The 18,748-nt window shown below is 39.8% G+C and overlaps 1 protein-coding gene across 10 annotated transcripts in view; it reads right to left on the reverse strand.

The window, feature by feature from the left end:
- Window positions 1-18,748, reverse strand: part of DISC1 (DISC1 scaffold protein) — a 203,721-nt gene that overhangs the window by 40,300 nt on the left and 144,673 nt on the right. For all 10 annotated transcript variants that reach the window (XM_071806308.1, XM_071806310.1, XM_071806305.1 and 7 more), the window contains one exon: window positions 6,614-6,674. In XM_071806308.1, the coding sequence (XP_071662409.1) occupies window positions 6,614-6,674 (61 nt within the window). The remainder of the gene's footprint in view (window positions 1-6,613; window positions 6,675-18,748) is intronic.

Genomic DNA, 18,748 nt, shown 5'->3' on the forward strand with positions numbered 1-18,748 from the left:
CTGTGGCTTCTGCTGCCTTAGGGTTCAATTCTCCATGACAGGTCTGGATCTTACATTCCGCGTGTGTGCAGAAGGATGAATGACGGTCCCAAGATCTTTGGTTTCTCCTGACATTTTATTTGCTCTCTGCCTCCTTTCCTCTCAACATGTATTTTCATTTGTGAGATGCTCCTTCATTGTATATCGTACCTATTATTAATTGCTCCAGCTATGGTTCAGGCATCACTTTCATGTTAATATGCAGTACCAATCAGGAAGTATTTGGTATGCCAAAAACCTCAGTTCTTAGGGCAAATGTCAAATCATTCACAGTATACAAGAAAGAAATCTTCAGATGACACTCTCTTTTAACAATTCCACCACATTTACTCCATCTGCCTGAGAATGCAAACTTTCACAGATGATCAGTTTCTAATAAGTTTCACAAGGGCAATGTATTCCAAATATGTTTCTGTGGATATCTACCAGATGGACACTTGAAAATAAAAAATAAAAGCATTGTTATTTCATCCTAAATCTCATTAAGCTGATTTGTACCATTAAATGAATCTTAGTTTTCTTTAGTATGAAGAAACCTAAAAAAAGAAAATGTACAGAAATAAAAGCTTTTTTTTTTTTTTAAATAAAATGACTTATTTCCCTCTACTACCGCAAGAATAGAATAGCAGTTTCTCCAAACGTAAGATTGATCTGAAAGCACCAAAACGTTTTGCTGCATATTTCAGCAATGGGACCAAATTCCTGGTTTTGCACAACGCTTTGTAAGATAACTGTATTTACTTTGGAACATTTTCTGCAAGGGCAATGGTCTGAAAGATAATTTTTTTTTTAATTTTACCTTGTTCCACACATTTGTTTTCATTTCTCCAGCTATCAAATACAGTTCTCACACAGATCAATCTTTCTATGCACATGCATTCTCACAAAATTCTCTGCAACGGAAGGGAAATAGACTGAAGCCAGGACAGGGCGCATGTAAAATGTGTCAGACACACAATTGCTCATATCACACGTCCTTCTCTGAGATATGTGAGAGTTTGCAAATAACTCAGATGATGATGACTTTTCATGCAGAAATTCATATGAATGCTTTCTTACCCATTTATAAGGCAGGTGATTTTTTTCATATTTTCAAAAACAAGTGAATATTTACAAACCTCAAGTCTAGACTTGGATTCCCACATCTAAGGACCTAAACAGATGTAACTTCACAGTATCACAGTATGTTTGGGATTGGAAGGGACCTCAAAAGATCATCTAGTCCAATCCCCCTGCTGGAGCAGGAACGCCTAGGTGAGGTCGCACAGGAAGGTGTCCAGGCGGGCTTTGAATGTCTCCAGGGAAGGAGACTCCACAACTTCCCTGGGTAGCCTGTTCCAGTGCTCTGTTACCTTCACTGAGAAGAAGTTCTTTCTCAAATTTAAGTGGAACCTCTTGTGTTCCAGCTTGATCCCATTGCCCCTTGTCTTATCATTGTTTGCCACTGAGAAGAGCCTGACTCCATCCTCGTGGCACTCACCCTTTATATATTTATAAACATTAATAAGGTCACCCCTCAGTCTCCTCTTCTCCAAACTAAAGAGCCCCAGCTCCCTCAGCCTTTCTTCATAAGGGAGATGCGCCACTCCCTTAATCATCTTTGTTGCCCTACGCTGGACCCTCTCCAGCAGTTCCCTGTCCTTCTTGAACTGAGGGGCCCAGAACTGGACACAATATTCCAGATGGGGTCTCACCATGGCGGAGTAGAGGGGAAGGAGGACCTCTCTCGATCTACTGACCACCCCCCTTGTAATACACCCAAGGATGCCATTGGCCTTCCTGGCCACAAGGGCACAGTGCTGGCTCATGGTCATCCTGTTGTCCACCAGGACCCCCAGGTCCCTTTCCCCTACACTGCTCTCTAATAGGTCATTCCCCAACCTATACTGGAACTTGGGATTGTTCCTGCCCAGATGCAGGACTCTACACTTTCCCTTGTTAAATTCCATCAGGTTATCCCCCGCCCAACTCTCCAGCCTGTCCAGGTCTCGCTGGATGGCAGCACAGCCTTCTGGCGTGTCAGCCACTCCTCCCAGCTTAGTGTCATCAGCAAACTTGCTGATAGTACACTCAATTCCCTCGTCTAAATCATTAATGAATATATTGAATAATATTGGCCCCAGTACTGACCCCTGAGGCACTCCACTAGATACTGGCCTCCAACTGGACTCCGCACCATTGACCACCACTCTCTGGCTTCTCTCTTTAAGCCAGTTTGCAACCCACCTCACTACTCTATTGTCTAGACCACACCTCCTCAATTTAGCTGTGAGGATGCTGTGAGGGACTGTGTCAAAGGCTTTACTGAAGTCAAGGTAGACCACATCCACCGCTCTGCCATCATCCATCCACCTTGTTACATTCTCATAAAAGGCTATGAGGTTGGTCAAGCATGACTTACCCTTGGTAAAGCCATGCTGACTGCCCCTAATGACCCTCTTATCCCTGATGTGCCTTGAGATGACACCAAGGATAAGCTGTTCCATTACTTTCCCAGGGACAGAGGTGAGGCTGACCGGTCTATAATTACCCGGGTCCTCCTTCTTGCCCTTTTTAAAGACTGGAGTGACATTTGCTTTCCTCCAATCCTCGGGCAACTCTCCCGTTTCCCAAGACTTGGCAAAAATGATGGATAGCGGTCTAGCAATGACTTCAGCCAGCTCCCTCAGCACCCGCGGATGCATCCCATCTGGACCCATGGATTTATGGTACTCTCTCTCCATCTCCATTGATTTCAAAGGTGTTTATTGGTATCCCACACATTGTGTAAAATGTGGTCAGTTTTATTTAAGTAGTGATTTAGGAGCAGAACTCAGTGGTTCTTGAAAGAGCTGGATCGTTGAAGCCCACTTTAGTCATGGTAATGATATAAAGCCCCAACAGAACCTTCACTTGGAGCCAAAAGCAGTGAGATGAAGAAATGCACTTTCTGTGGAAGAACAAGGATCCCACCAGAGGATGCTCAGCTGACTTTTAGTGATCTAGATCAGACAGCTATAGTAAACTTCTCCCGTACAATCCTTACTAAATGGCTCAAGTGATGAGCTGAAGTTATTTAAGCAAAACTTCTTGCATTTCAGATATTCAGAGACAGATGTGTTCACTGAACACAGTTTCATTATCTTGACTCTGACCCCTCTGCACATCTGTTTACTAAAAAATGGTAAGTGATTTGCAAGGTCTACCATGGAAGCGATGGCAATGGTATTTACACCCTCAAAAGAGCAGCTAGTGAATTAATGTGCAAATTCTAGTAGTGGCTTGATGCATATTAGTGACTGGAAAAGAGACAGCCTGCAGGATTATTGAACATGCTATTTATTCTTTTCTTGAAGGATACTGTTCTCAACAGCTGTCAATCCACTACTCAGAATACAAGCTATATTTTAAAACGATAAAACAATGCTGAGTAATCTGTAAACTTAATGGGTGGTTAGCCTGCTTTGGGGTGAAATTATTAGAAAGTGAACATATTTCCTTCTTTTGTCAATGCATATTTTCCCCTTTTATTCTGTAGATGCCAGGCTATTAAAAAGAGTACTGTTCTTAAACTAAGAGATTAACATTCTATTAAGCTACTTGAGAACAGCAGCATTTTGTAGGCTCCAGTCAAAAGTACTGCAGTTGTTTGGATTTTTGTTTGTTTGTTTTTTGTTGTTGCTGTTGTTTTTAAATCACAAGAGGAATATATTCCAAACTTCAGATAAACAAAAGATAAAAGGGAAGGGGGGGAACATTTTAATTTATAAAATTGATACTTTTAAACTTTAATCTTCATTAAATCTGTTTTGGTCTGAGTTTTTTTCATTAATTCTCTCCTATTAGGAAAGTGGTCAAAAATTATATTTTCGACAGTTTTACATTATTTTGAAGCTATATCTTAAATCAAAGGGTTTTCAATCCAGGACGTTTCCATTTGAAACATTACGTAGCAAAATGATACGTTTCATCTGTAGAAAAACTTAGAAGCTTATTTGAACTCACACTGTACAGACATGATCCTCTACTGGTGTCAAAGGCATCCAAAAAAGAGCACTTATGTGCCAGATGCAAATTCTACCTCTGTCTACAATGTAAACTTGAAACTTATTCTTTAAGCTTTGCTTAGAGAGTCTTTCTTTAGGTTACAATATATATAAAGAAGCAATCTGACCATCCGTATGAAGACCTAAAAAAAAAAAAAAAAAGAGTCTCTCAAGCTTCTTGTCTAAGGCGAGGGGAGGTCTCTTGTGCTCTTGCTTACTTTTTTTAATTACTCCAGCTGTAAAGCAGGAATAGTGAATTAATTAAAGTCCAAAGAATCTTTAAAAAAACAAGCATCTATAACCACTTTATTAGCATAAATATAAAAAGATCATAAAGATGTAGTATTTTAGAGAAGAATTTCTGGTAAAAACATTAGAGATTTTCTCTTCCCACAATATTAAAAGACATTCTTAGCCCTTTATTACTTGGGATAAGCTATTTTTAGAATAATACCACTTGTACATATTGGAAAACTGTCACTGGTTCAGGACTGAATCTTCGCCATCTGGAGGCTTGGCCAGCACTGTGGTGGGTTTTTTGTGGAGTTCTTTGCTGGGTTTATTTAGTGAGTTTTAGGGAGTTTTGTTGTTGTTTTTAATTCTTAAGGGCTGGAAGGGAAACTTTAGAAGCTTGGGAGCACTGCCACAGTTTGTTGGAGACAGAGAAGCTGATGGCAAGCTCTGAAGTACAAGTCAGAAGCACCAGTACAGCTGCAACGATGTACTCGGACTTCATACATTTGTGTCCTCAGCAAAAGCTGGGAAGACCCCAACAGCAAAACTTTGAAGCCTGTAGCCTGGTTGCAATGGAGAACATAGACCAAAACAGGTACAGGTCTGTGCGGTACTGAGAAAGGCAACCCTTGGCATGGAAAAGCAACAAATTATACTACAATATTCGACAACTCTTAAATATGCTAAGAGAAGCTTGAAATGGTCAACTACTTGTTCATTAAAAAATGCTTCCAAAATATAAAGCAGTGCCAAACAGAGGGTTAAACTTTTAATTATTCCTCTGAAATGATACTCCCCAAAGAAGCATGATGAATACCAGCAATTCAACATGGAAATTTCTCCCACAAATGGAACAAAGAGGGGAAAAAAGCATGCTGCAAGTTCATTAACAACACCTATCAAGACACATAAAAATGTGGTGCAATTAAAAAAAAGATGCAGAAAAGTTGGGGTAGAAACCCAAAAATTATATATAAAGACATAAAATAAATCAAACCACAACTGCAAATTCTATTTGATAAATTCTCAGAAGGAGGAAAAAATGTCTAATCAGATTCTCTAATTTAGTTGTTTCTGGAAGTCTGATATGTTAGTTAAATCCATATAGCCCAGAAGCACCAATACAAGTTGTTATATCTTTTATTTTTTTTAAAAAAGAGTACGATTTACAGAGCAAGTTCCTAAGACTTGTCTTACACTTATGGATTGGAGTGTGTTATTAAGAGAGGGATTAGGCAGGACACAGAAACACAGCTTATTCTTTCGAGGTCTGTTTGCATCACTTCTCATTCAGCTCTGAGCTACTTCTAAATTAAAAGTTATGCAAAATAAACAGGTCTATATTCAAAACTATGAGCAAAACTAAAAGATCTAGAACCCTCTCTTTACCAATACAACAAAAAATAATAAGGGCAGCAAGTTTCTTAATTATACCGGCTTCATGATAGAAATGGAAGTGATGCTAATTTGGTGGGTTGCATTTTATTAAGACACAAACTCCAATTACTGTCTATGAAAGCTTTCTTCCATATAAATATACTTGTCCAAGGCAAAGTCCCACTACCACAGAAGATTCCATTACAACAGCACTGCAACATTTGCTAACCAAGTCTCAAAGAGCAGCCTAAATTTTGAGGGGTGATCTTCACACAAAGAACGCTACAAGTGTTAGCTTTTTTTTTTTCTGAAAAAAAAAAAGGGGGGGGGGGCGGCATAAAAATAAGTATATTCTTCATTCAGTTCTTAAAATATCTCCATTGTTGTCTTCGTTTCTATTTGCTTTCCACAATTCCCCAAAGTGGTGTTCTTTCAAAACTGCTATATAAAGAGTCACTACATGTTAAAAGATACCCAGAATTCTGGTAAGGGATCCCTTGGCTCTGCTCAGTTAGGTTTTGCATAGGAACAGATGGGCAATTTTTCAACCAGCTTTCACATCCCCGATACTTCAGGGCTTCCGGGTGTTCAAGAGCTCACATCATGGATTCCCGCACCTGCAGCTGGAGTGATGCACAGCAGCCGCCCACACCATCCCTGTGCTCTGGCCGTAACAAGGCTGCTCCAGAGCCCTCCGACACATGACAGAACACAGCAATTCCTTCTCTTACCAGCATCCATGGGCAGGCTGGTGGCAAAGCTGCCATAGCCATGAACAGAGATCTTAACAATCACACTGACAGGATTTCCAAATTGGAATTGGTTTTAGTGTTATTTTAATGCAGGTTCCAAAGCATTCCCTAGCACTTGAATGCATGTCAGTACTGCATTAAAAAGCATTTTTAAGCTTTAAAAGGTTACCGTGGCATCATCCTTACCTATGTAGTTTATCCTCCAGCAACTCCATGTACTTTTCAGCATTTTCTTTTATGCTGGTTACTGCAAAATAAAAGTCAAAGTTAGGTAGTGGCATAACTTTACAGTTTTCTTGGTTTATTGGTTTGGGGCCTTTTTCTTTTTCGTGCGTGTGTGTTTTAGGGTGGTTTTTTTTGTTTGTTCGTTTTGTTTTGTTTTTAACCAACTTATCTCTTACCCACAAATTTTACATATATCAGTTAAAATGAGAATTCCATTAATCTTTTCCACAATCACAGTGTGGGTGTCTTCTCCCTTTTTTTCTTGAACGTGTATTGTATGTGTATTACATTAATATATCTTGGTCATGCCAGAAAAATGGTGAGACTAACAAAGCCAGAGTTTGTAGAAGTTTCCTCTTGACAAAAACAAACAAACAAACAAATGAAAACAAAACAAAAAACCACCAAACAAACAAAACTGCAGACACCCGGAAAACCTACACAGCTAGGTCCTCTCCTTTACCTTCAGGAGAAGCACACAAGTAAGTCTAATTCTTCAGTCCTCTAAAATATTATGAATCTTGTATCAAACTTCTGATAGAACTGAAACACTACGGAATGGGAAGAATTGCCACTCAATCTTGTTATGAAATTTGGGTTGTTTTTTTGTGGTTTAGTATTTTAGAGATTTCTGTTCAGACCTCAATATTGCCTGTATATGAGTCCCTACCACTTCTTCACTCAGAAGAAACTCCGATCAACTACTTACCATAACACACAATAATAAACCCATTATTTTGGATGACCCTTGGTTCTCCGTCATGGGTATGAATGGGGGAAAAGGTAAATCCCCTCCAGGAAAACAGAGGTTTTTAGAGGATAATAATTTTCATATTATGATTTTTTTTTTTGCCTCCCTAACATCTGCTTGCCAACTCCAAGTCTAGTAGGACTGTCAATCAGTTGCTCACCTTTAAACTCTTAACTCGTCGTACACCAATTAAATATATATTATATATGGAGATCCATTCTACAGAGCAGTACTGGTTTTATGGGCAAAGCTTGCTGCATGGATAAAGCACCCTCTGAGTTTACCCATTCATCTCCCCCTATCTTTCCTACAATACAACACCTCCAAGCACAGCTTGCAAATATCTAGTCCTTCATGTATTTCTCTCTTTTGTCTTTTAGTTTTTGTATTTTTTTTTTTCATTCACAAAGTAGAACATCACACACAAAAGCCTAATCTGAAAACTCAGAGATAAGCAAATCAGCTGTGCACAGCAGTTCACTAACTGAAGCCACTCAGGTAATGCCATTAGCAGCAAGCACCAGGGCCAATGCAACATGGACTGTCTGCAGAAGATGGTGGTCACCTGGTCACACAGCAGCCACACATCACTGAAGTGGTCTGCATCCCAATAGCAAATAAAGGACACATTTTGCAAAGCTAATTCACTTTTTGTTTTTGTTGTTGTTGTTTATTTTATGAGAGAGTTTATCAGCTTAGCAAAAAAAAACCAAACAAACCAACCCACCACCACAATCCTAGTACTCCAGAAAGCACCACAATTTTATGCATAACATCTTTGATCCATGTTCACCATCGGACCAGGTTCTGCAATGCAACATCTTGAGCCAGCAGGATTCTGGAAGACTGCATTGGACATAGACAACTGCATTTATTTATACATTCCCAGAACCATCTCACCACTAGAAGAGCGCTGGTGAATGTTACGCAAAAGGTTGTATAAGGATTTTTGCAATGGCACTGGAGAATGGAGAAGTTTCTTTAGCTTGTAGCAGTTTTATAACAACTACTGGGCTTAGCAGAAGTTCCCAGTTTCTTCACCTTGCTTTTATTCCTACGCTTCCTGCCAAACTGTGGAGAGCCTGCAAGACTGCAAGTCTTCCTTTAATGACACACTACAGTTTTATATAAACTACCCACTTTTTCCAAACTCCCTGCCCGTCAATCCCTAATGTGCTTCAGGCTTTGATAGTGGAGAGTTAAAGGTGCACGGCTGCTGTACTTCCCCTTCTCCTGCCACTGTCATAATGTCCCTCAGCATAAGCTGTTACAACTCAGGGGCTTATTCTTTCAGATAATAAAGTCAGCAGATATTAATTTTTGGAGAGGGATAACAAGAGGCGGAGAATCTGTTTCACACTCACTTTGTTTCTAACCGATATAGTGACTTCTTATGTTACATGAAAGATAAACCTTTCTTTCAATTTCTCCTGCTGGGCTTGTCACTTTTTAATTGGGTATGATCTAATAGAATAATTCGCACTTTCACAGTTCCGTCCTGCCCCTACATGCAATTCTACAATGCCCTTGAAGCACACAGCTTAATACATCAGCATTATTCAATGGACAAGAATATACCACTAGCCAAAAGTAGGTCAGTAGAAAGCTAACACTCATTTGGAAATCACCTCACATCACAAAACTCTACTCTCTCCTGTCAAATGTTTTAACTACATTAAAAGACATGCAAACTTTGCTGCTTAAAGAGAAGGTACCCAGTCTAGCTTTGTCTCCCTGCCACCTTCTACATGTAATTGGAAGAGCTCTGACATGAAGATTTTGCTGGAAGGAAAATACTGCTTAAAAATTTGATAGAGGTTATTTTCCTCGTAACAAACTGCAAGGAGCACTGCAAGAAATACACAAATGCTTTCAGCCTTTTAGATTATCCATTTGAAATAGAAAGCAAGCAACAAATTAGCAGATTTTTTGTTCTAATTTAATGAATCTATTGACCCTCACTTCAAAGCAAAAGAATGCAAACAGGAAGCTCTGCAGGCCTTCAATCTTGCTAAGAAAGTACTAAACGACAGATTAAAAAAATTATGAGATTCTTTTCTGCATAAACATGCCTTTTTTTTTTACGTTTAAGTAAGTGGGATTGTTTTTTCATCACTTCTTTGGTGATTTACATGCTTAGGTCATATTGGCCTTGAGGGGAGCTATTAAAATAAAAAAGTATAAATACTCATGGAAGATCAGACACCAGGGTATTTGCTAAGATTAAAAATAGACTTTTCTGGTGAAAACTCAATTGAAGAAAAGTGATTCAGCATTTCTTTCTCTTATTTTATCATATATTTTTCTTCCTGATTTCAGCAGCAAAGTCTAGTCTTGGAAGCAGTCCTGGTCAGAAAGAGCTGAAGGGCAGCAGTGAGCTCCTCCTCTAGCAGCTGCATAAATCTCTTCCAGTAATTAATGTATACAGAGTTCTTTCAAAATAACATCACTTGTTTTCCACCTGAAAGCAGTCCCACTGGAGTGATGCTATTTCTCTTACTTACAAACATTATTTGAGCCAGCACATAAAGGTGTATCGTCATTTTTATCCTTCAGTCTTGGCCCTCAGAAATTGAAATTACAAAGACCTATGGGCCATGACATATGCTTTGCATTCTGTCATCAATATTTTCAAAATCTTTCTAAAACTGAATACCTGATTGGAGAAACCTTGAACCCAGTGTCCATATGGAAGCTCCAGATGTGGATGCTTGGCACCTCAGAAGAACAGAAATTGAATTAGGTGCCTGAAAATATAGGCAGTCGTATCACTGAAGTTTGTAAATGCCAGCCTACAGCTAGACGTCTTGAGTCCCAGAGATACAAAGCCCAAAGTTAATTTTTTGCCTTTCATTCTAAAAGGCATTATTTCTTTTCTAACTCTTCCAGCCTGCTTCCCTCCAGTCCCCGCCTCCCCCCCCCTTTTTTTTTCCCCTTCTTTTTGGTAGTAAATAGTGACACATATTTTGACACAAAATTAAACATTTGAACAGCTGCAATGGCTGCTAGCAGATCTAGACCCAGCATGAAAAGAACGGTAAGATAGTACCTGACTGCATGACAAACCGGAAGCCTACACACCTAGTCTCTCTGATCCACAAGCATTACACTCCTTCTCAAACACTTTATTAGTCAGGTAGAGCAAAAGTCCCACTGCTTTCAATGAAAACTTTGCCTGACTTAAAGATCTGGGATGAGATTTGGCTCTTAAGAAAAGACTGACAGAACAGTGACAGGGCAAGCAACCTATTTTCTTTTAATGTACAAATTATTATTAATGCTACGAGAGAAGTGAAAGCAGAACATGCTTATTTGAAATTATCTGATCTTTTCTGTCATGGAAGATGTGCTGCATTAATGTGTGACATTGTCTGAAAAACTATGGAAAGGCTTTAATATATTTAAAGGTTAACTTGAAAAGACAGTCAAACTTCAGAGATGACATCTCAGCTACTCAACTACACGTCAAGATGATTTATCAAGCCCCAGTAACAAGATTTTGGATCACAGAATGGCAAGGATTTTTGCATCTTGCAGACAGTGGGGAAAAACTCAAAGAAGCAGCTCTGCGTAAAGAACAACAGCCTCTCTGCAGTGCATTATTCCCAGGGAACTCAAGTAAAAAGAACAGAAAAGGCCAGGATTAAAGTGAGGCAAATAGGTGGCTCAATAAAGGTGTGCAAATAGTCCAAAAAAGCTAACATTATGGGCCAAGTCAATCAACCAAATTCTATTCTGGTTTACTGACTGTCTTCCAGTAATGAAGTAAATACCAAGATACATATTCACTACCTGTCTCTTTCAGCAGTTGTGGTTTGTTCTAGGGAATGTGCTAATCCTCAAAATATCATTACAGAACTGCACAAAATTAAAAAAAAAAAAAGACACCAGAGAGGAGGTGGCCAAAATTTAGGAGGAGACTAAATGGATTGGCTATTCTGTGAATAGGAAGACTACACAAAGAACTGTGAAGACAAAAATTGGTACCGAACATGATGAAATTAAAGACCCACATTTAAAGATGTAACCCAGTCTAACTCAACGGAGTTGGAGATACTATCTGCCAAATAGGAGATGATTCCATAACACAAACACAAGGTTTTTTTCCTCCTGCTGGAAACATCTGGGTCTGGCAAATAGAATATGGTCCTGCCACAGCAAAGCAAAGCTGTTCTTGGCGGTGACATGCCACCAGCAGGGAGCTCAAGCACAGCATTTCTGCTGGGACTGCGCTGTGTGAATGCAGCAGGGCTGCACTGTGCAGGGCTGCCAGACAAGCCTTGGTCCCTCTGCACAGAGGAGAGTATGCAGCAACCACTGGGTAATCAGGTAATGTTGATCTTATCATAATATCATCCCATAAGAGGACGGGGGCTCTCAGAGGGATGCACCATGTTGCATCTTGTCTGTATGAATATTTCCACCACTGGCTTCTGTTGCCTCTCCAGCGCTAGACAGTCAACTGCTCTGATACCATAGGGCAGCTCTTCTGATATATAGAAAGAAAGAATTGAAGGATCTAGCTTTAGCATCACTGTCTTAAAATATTTTGCTTACTCTTACATTTAAAACCTTAAAGCATGGTGCCAGCTTCCACTTCACACCATCAATCTATGTAAAAATACGAGAATAAAAATATACAAAAAGTAATAAAGAAAAACAAATCTGGCAGAACACAAGACAACATAGCGTTTTCCCACATTTGCTGCACTGAAACAGGAAAAGAGGAAAAGTACGGAGTGAACAATTCATCTTCCTCAGGAAGTTCCCTTTGTGGCTGTTGACACAAACGGTCCACTGTTAACTTTCTCTCAAATTCGTGGGTACATCCTGAACAGGAGGAAGAGTACAGTTGAGCCTCCAGACATGCTGGGAGTGGGTGGCCACTGGAGGACCCAAGACAACCAGCTTGCTTTCTTTAGGAAACCCCAGAAAGGCCAAGTACCAGCTCATTTGGAGAGACAGCACTGTTCAACACACAGCAGAAGCAGGCAATGAACATGCTCCATCTGCTTGTCTCTTTGCCTCAACGTATTTACAGCTGGCTTGATTTGCAGGCTTTGGTGCAAAAATGAGCCTGCAATGAGTCAAGTGGGACCCTGCCTTTGATGTAAAAAATTAAAAGCTAAACATATAAAGTATATGGAAATTACTGATTTCAACAGAGAGGCCACGTCCTGCCCTTGGGTTAGATGTCAGGCCAGATATAAGGCATAGAAAATCTCAGTGTGAACGGAAGTTTGACACAGAAATAAAAACCAGAAAACTAGATCTTAAAAAAGAGAAATGACAGGAAGTGCCAGCAGCTCTGCCTCTAACAACTTACAATTCTGTCTCTCTGGGCATGGCATAAAAGGTTTGCAGAGCAGAAGAGGAGGGTGGGGGGAACCACCCTGCATAAAACAGCAAATCTGAAAACAGACATTCCCAGAATTTACCTCTTGAACCTTCTTCATTGTACGTGGTACCTTTCATCCAAAGAGACAGGTGACCCTTCAAGATCTGTGATGACAAAATTGCCTATATTGAAGGAATTATGCCACCCTGACAGGGTTTCTAAGCTTCTTTCAGATTTCTTTAAAATCTGGTGTGCCAGACACACAGCTACATGAAGGACACAGCAGGGGGAAGGAGGCAAATTGCTTTATAAGTACTTTCAATAAATAATATACCTTTAAAAAAAATCAGCTGAAATGTTATGAATTGTTTTATTATGCAATATTAAAGCAAGCACATCACTTCTGAATTAAAGGGGCTGGAGGTGAAATGTTGTCCCAGCAGTGACCAGAACACTGAAGTTAGATGACAACAGATGTGCCTCAACACTTTAAAGGGCTACATAAAGTGTAGGAAAGGTTATAAAGTGATTAGTTCAAGACCACCCACGTGTCCAGCCATGGGTCTGGAGCAGGCTCCAGGCTTTCCAACTTAACATTCTCTCCTGCTCATACCACCTCTGCAGTAACCACAGGCCAGGTGCAGACCCCCTACCACAGGTTTGGTTACTTTTCCACAAATTACTCAAAAGCTACAAATGCTGTGTTTGGGGATCACCAAAAGGAGCTTTAAATTGGCTGCAGATCTGGAGAAAACCATTACTGCCTCTTCACTGTGCTTGGCACCAGACGGCGATGCTCTCAGTGCTGGGGAAGCTGCACTCAACCCCGAACCCAAACTATCCCTCTGCTTTGCACTGCTGACAAAGAAGCCACCTTCTCCCAGAAAGGTTTTCTCCATTACAGACAGGTTTCACTTTGTTTAAAATTAGTTGAGACATGAAACCATGTGCATTTTTTAACTCCAGCATGACTGCACAGCACCATTTCTGGAACGATGCTGAAGTTGCAACTGAACTATTCTATTCTATTTGCACTGAGAACATCCGCAGGGGCAGAAAGCTCCTGAATTCTCCTATGGACAATGTGAGGATTGAGTTTTACTCTTCCATCCCATCACACAGATAGGACCCTCCTAACAGTTTTACTAGCTTCTACAGCTGCCCAAGTGAGTGTTTACCTGAAACAATCATTTATCAATGCACCTTAGCGCTGAAAGTATCATACCCTCTCCAAAAAACATGAGGAAAGTTTCCCTTCCCTTTCCATTCCTATTTCCCTTCCATTCTCCACTGAGCAATTTGGGAGAAATGAAGGGGAAGGCAGAGCTGGGGAGAGAGCAATCTCCTTATATTTTCTTCACATTTTCTCTTACCTGGTTTCCCTCTCTGCCTGTTTGCAACCTATTACTTCAATCCTCTGCTGACCAGCTGTTCATCCAGACTGCTCCAATTCTTTTTTCTCATTTCTCCTCACAAAGCAAAGCCTGAACATCAAGGGGAGCCATGTGTCCAGCTCACCCTCTGTGGATTGTCAGCAGTCACAAGAGATCATCTGGAATCCATTACACAAACTAACATGGCAACCAGACACGATATGTGCATAGGCACCAAGAGAGTTCAAACTTGTGACTTGAACTGCCACAACGTTTTCCTGAAAGTAAGATTTATTTTAACACCGTTAGATAAAACAAAAAGGCCCAGAATGAGCCATTTATGCAGCTATCCAAGACAAACAACAGAGAACAATTAGGCTTTATGCAGAGGCTAAGCTCCATGACAATAACTGACACCACCTAATGCCTACATTATGAAAAGCAGAAACTGTTCAAACTATTTTTTTTTTGGTCTCAGGAGACAAACTATAAGACAAGTGAAATCATCATTGAGTTTTTGGCTTATGGCTAATAGGGATGATCCATAGACCATAGGACGTATGTCACAACCGTTCAACATCAAGGCTTCTAAAACATACAGTAGTTGGTGTAAGATCTCCCATAGCAGATGTTCAGCTGAACTCTCAGTATTCAGTATTACACCTAATGTTTTAGTCCCTGAATTGCAATAAAAAAATTTTATTAAATGAGGAACCCACTTTGGCTTTTTAATTTAAGGTCACAAAGGAAAGATGGTTAAAGATTTCTTTGAATTACCCTAACACCCTCAGAATTGTTTTTTTCAAAAGGACTCTGCAAAATTTCACGCTAGTCTTAATACAGCTAATTACCTTCTCTCCAGCTCAACATGTTTGCTAGTCAGGATATACAAATTAGCAAGAGCTCAGGCACCTACAGAGAGACAGCCCTCAGCCAGAGGATAAAACACACTTTGTACTTCAACAAATACAATTATTTAATGCAGAAGATATTTATGCTCAAAACTTCTTTATGGAACAAAAATGCAGCACTGGAGCACAGCCAAAAAAACCCAAAACAAAACCCAAAACAAAAACCACACCAAAACAAAAGAAAAAACAACAACAAAACCAAAGCAAACAAAAAACCCAAAACAAAAAAAACCAATTGAACAACAACAAAAAATTGTTCCCAAATGCTCTCATAGAATTTGGCTAATAAAACAGATGAAAGGGAAAGTCGAATACAACTATAAGTGCCTTGAAAAGCAACGAAGAAAAAAAAGTAGTAAAAGAAGGCCAGAGTTACCACCGACAAAGAAAAACACTTATCTTCACTCCAGTAGAACAAATGGCTGCTAAGACATCAGTCCTTCAGATTATTTTAAGGAAAGCAAAGTAGAGCTCAAAGGTAGATACTGAAGGTTAGAAGTAATACAAATTGCAATAGCAACAAGAAAGGACTATTCAGCACTGCAAGCTATTTTTTAACAACCTTGAAATGACATCAAATAAAGCAGTGACTTCCTGTACCAAAGCTTACAAACGATAACTGCAAATAGCACTAACTTGCATTTTTGCACTGCTGTTCTCTCCAAGGATCTAGACCAGGTTTTCAAACTACAGAGAAACAGCAATTTCTTTTTTGAAAAATAGCTGACAATGAGCAGTGATACAGAGAAGCAAAGTGCCCCACATAGTCTGATACACTGCAGTTTTCAGAAACCCCCTATGAATTATTTGGCCACTGTTGGCTATACCAGGCATCTTGTCTGCAAAGCAATTACAGGCTTCTAAACAGGAAAAAACGTGAAGCTGCCCAGCAGAGGGGCCACACAGAGCCTGTTCTGTAGCCATTCCAGGCACAAGGATTAAAGCAGACAGCCTTAATATATCTATTTCCTTAATCCTTAATAATCTTTGCCCTGGCCTCCTCCTCCTGGTGTTACACAACCTGCACACAACTGCTTCTGAGTTTCATTAAACCCATCAGTAATATTTGGCTCGATTTGACATATCAATGTAAACATGACGCTTTTGACCAGGAACATGCAGTGACACCTTAAAAGGCTCTCTGTTACTAACATACAAAGCTGGAGCAGGGATTTACAAAAGGTAACTGGGAAAATTACAGCAGCTGAGCAAAACAGATGTAGCTACAGGAATGTATATGCATTAAGTGCTCATATTAATCCCAAGCGCCCAAAAGGGCAGAGCCACAGACAACAAGTGCGCGCTGTTGAGTGGACAGACTTTTTTTGAACTGCTTTCAAGACGGGATCATTAATTTAAATTGGCTGACTTAAAAACATTGCTCACGCTACAAAATCTTTGTTAGCTTTCTTATTAGCTCTCCAGTGCAAAACTCTACCACACTAGAGCACTTGAAAGAAACATAAGGCATAAGACTTCATATAATATGATAAAGTACATTTTATAAATAAGTTGCACACATCACTTCCAACTGCACAATAAACAAGTGATTCCAAGTACATTCCAATAGAAGAAAAAACCTACTACGCTGCAGATGACCATGCAGTTTCCACCTATGCTACTCTGTATTTCATGTATTTTTTTCCTTGATAACCTCTTCTGTCACCAGAGCCAGACAGAAATCTGCATCTTCCCCTTATCTGGATAAACTATAAAATACGTGAGCTCCCTGCAACCACTTTTTTGGAAGGGGGGGGGGGGAGGGGGGAAGGAAAAAAAAAAAAGAAAAAAAAGATACTTATTTCATACTTTGCTTAGAGAGATGATGAAAAAAAGCAACCTTATTACTAATTCAGAATCTCTTTCTAGACTGAAGTAGACAGTTACAGCATCAATAGAAAATCTTTTATGTGAATTAAACTCTAAGACCTCTATTTGAGTAATGTACATAAAGGAAGGGAATTAAAGACCTTGCCCTTCACATGGAGTCTCAGCATTGCTATATTGTAAGTAGGATGAGTGTATTCATTCTTCAAAGCTGCAAAAGGCTTTAATGCAGTGGCTTCTTTAAAAAAAATCCACTGAAAATAACCATGTCTGATGCAGCTGACACTTTTTCTTGACTTTAGACTATGACTTTCTTTTTTGTACATTTTGTCTGCCATATTACCCCAGCTTTCTCCTTCTGTGATTCCTAAGTCTACATTGTTTGTGTCTCATTTTCTCGTCCATTCTTCTTTTTTCTTTCCAGTCCTCTGCCTTTCAAATTTATCTTTTTTCAGTTCTTGTCAGATTTACTCTTTCACTTAAGCTGTAAATCATTCATTACCACAGGGAATTTTACTTCTGGTTTTGCTCTCCATATCAAACTTCCAGTGCTTAAGTTCCTGGCAGAAAATAAAACTTTTAGCACAATCTGATAAGGACTCCCAGGTCGATACTTTGCGGATATTTTACTGGTCATTCTGGTAATGTTGAAATAACTTCCCAGTGACTCTTCCTACAGTAGCTTAATTTAACATTTTCTAATACCAAATGTTCTTTAGGTATGAATTCACATGCTTAGTTGATCTAATCTTCCTGACCCAAACTATTTTTCAAGTGGTACCTGAAAAGTTTTAAGATATTAAGTTTTGAAGACATAAGCTAGAAGTCCAACTCTGGTAAAAGTCAAGGTCCAAATCTCCAGGATATCCCAAAACCCATAGCAAAAGCATCACCAGTATTATGAGGCTGCTCCAATACATACAAAATTAGGATTTTAACTCCTCTCTCAACCTTCTCATCTCACAAGGGTGCAAGAGCAGCAATAGCTCTTACTTTTTCTGGCCAGTCTCAGGAGAAATCCATCCCTTCTTCAAACAACATCCAGCCATTTCTCATCTCTCCTCCATGGAAAAGGTGACCAGGTAGATGGAATTGTCTGCAAGCCACCAGCTGGACCACAAAAAGTTTGGGCTGTGATGCCTAGGGAATGAAATTTTCCACCAGTCTCACAGCCTGAACACAGAGAGGATGACTTGGGTTTCCTGCTCAGTATCTGGTCTAATCATTGGGCAGTGAACAGCGTAAGAGAGACACTTTGCCCAGGAACAGACTGGATTGGTTCCAGAAAGAGAAGTGGATAGAGTCAAATAGGTTAGAAAAAAAAAGTCATAATGAAGAGCAGGTTGTAAAGTGCTGCTGAAAGAACAGAGCCCAAGGGGAACTCCATTGGTCTGAGCTGGTCTGCAGCTGATGAGCATATTGCAGGCCACTTTCTAGGGCACTCTGTTCAAATCTGAGTAGAGCCAAGTGCTACAGAGCACCAGATTGGACAACATTTTTTCAGTTGAGCTGCCGCTTCTTTGCTTGGCTGACTGTCAGTTGGACAGAGTGGTTTGCCTGTCTTCCACCCCCTCCTCCCCTGCTCAACTGAATTTTAAAGGCTGGGCCAAAACATCCACAAGTGGACTTGGAAGTTTATGCAGAGTTGAGAAACATCCAACAGTTTTCTGAACTTTAAGGTCTCCCATAGATTTTGCTCCTTACACTAGTTCACATTATAGCAATGAGAAATGCTCACACAGCAATGCTTCTACAGCACCGGAATGCAAGCACTGTTTGTGCATTTTAGCCGTGGAACTTCCAGTGATATCAGTAAGAGTCACACAGCTAAATCCCCAAGCAACACTTTTGGAAAATGACTTATATTTAAAGGAGGATTAGAAGAAAATACTTCTT

The sequence above is a fragment of the Patagioenas fasciata genome, chromosome 3, assembly GCF_037038585.1.
Source record: "Patagioenas fasciata isolate bPatFas1 chromosome 3, bPatFas1.hap1, whole genome shotgun sequence".
Taxonomy (NCBI): domain Eukaryota; kingdom Metazoa; phylum Chordata; class Aves; order Columbiformes; family Columbidae; genus Patagioenas; species Patagioenas fasciata.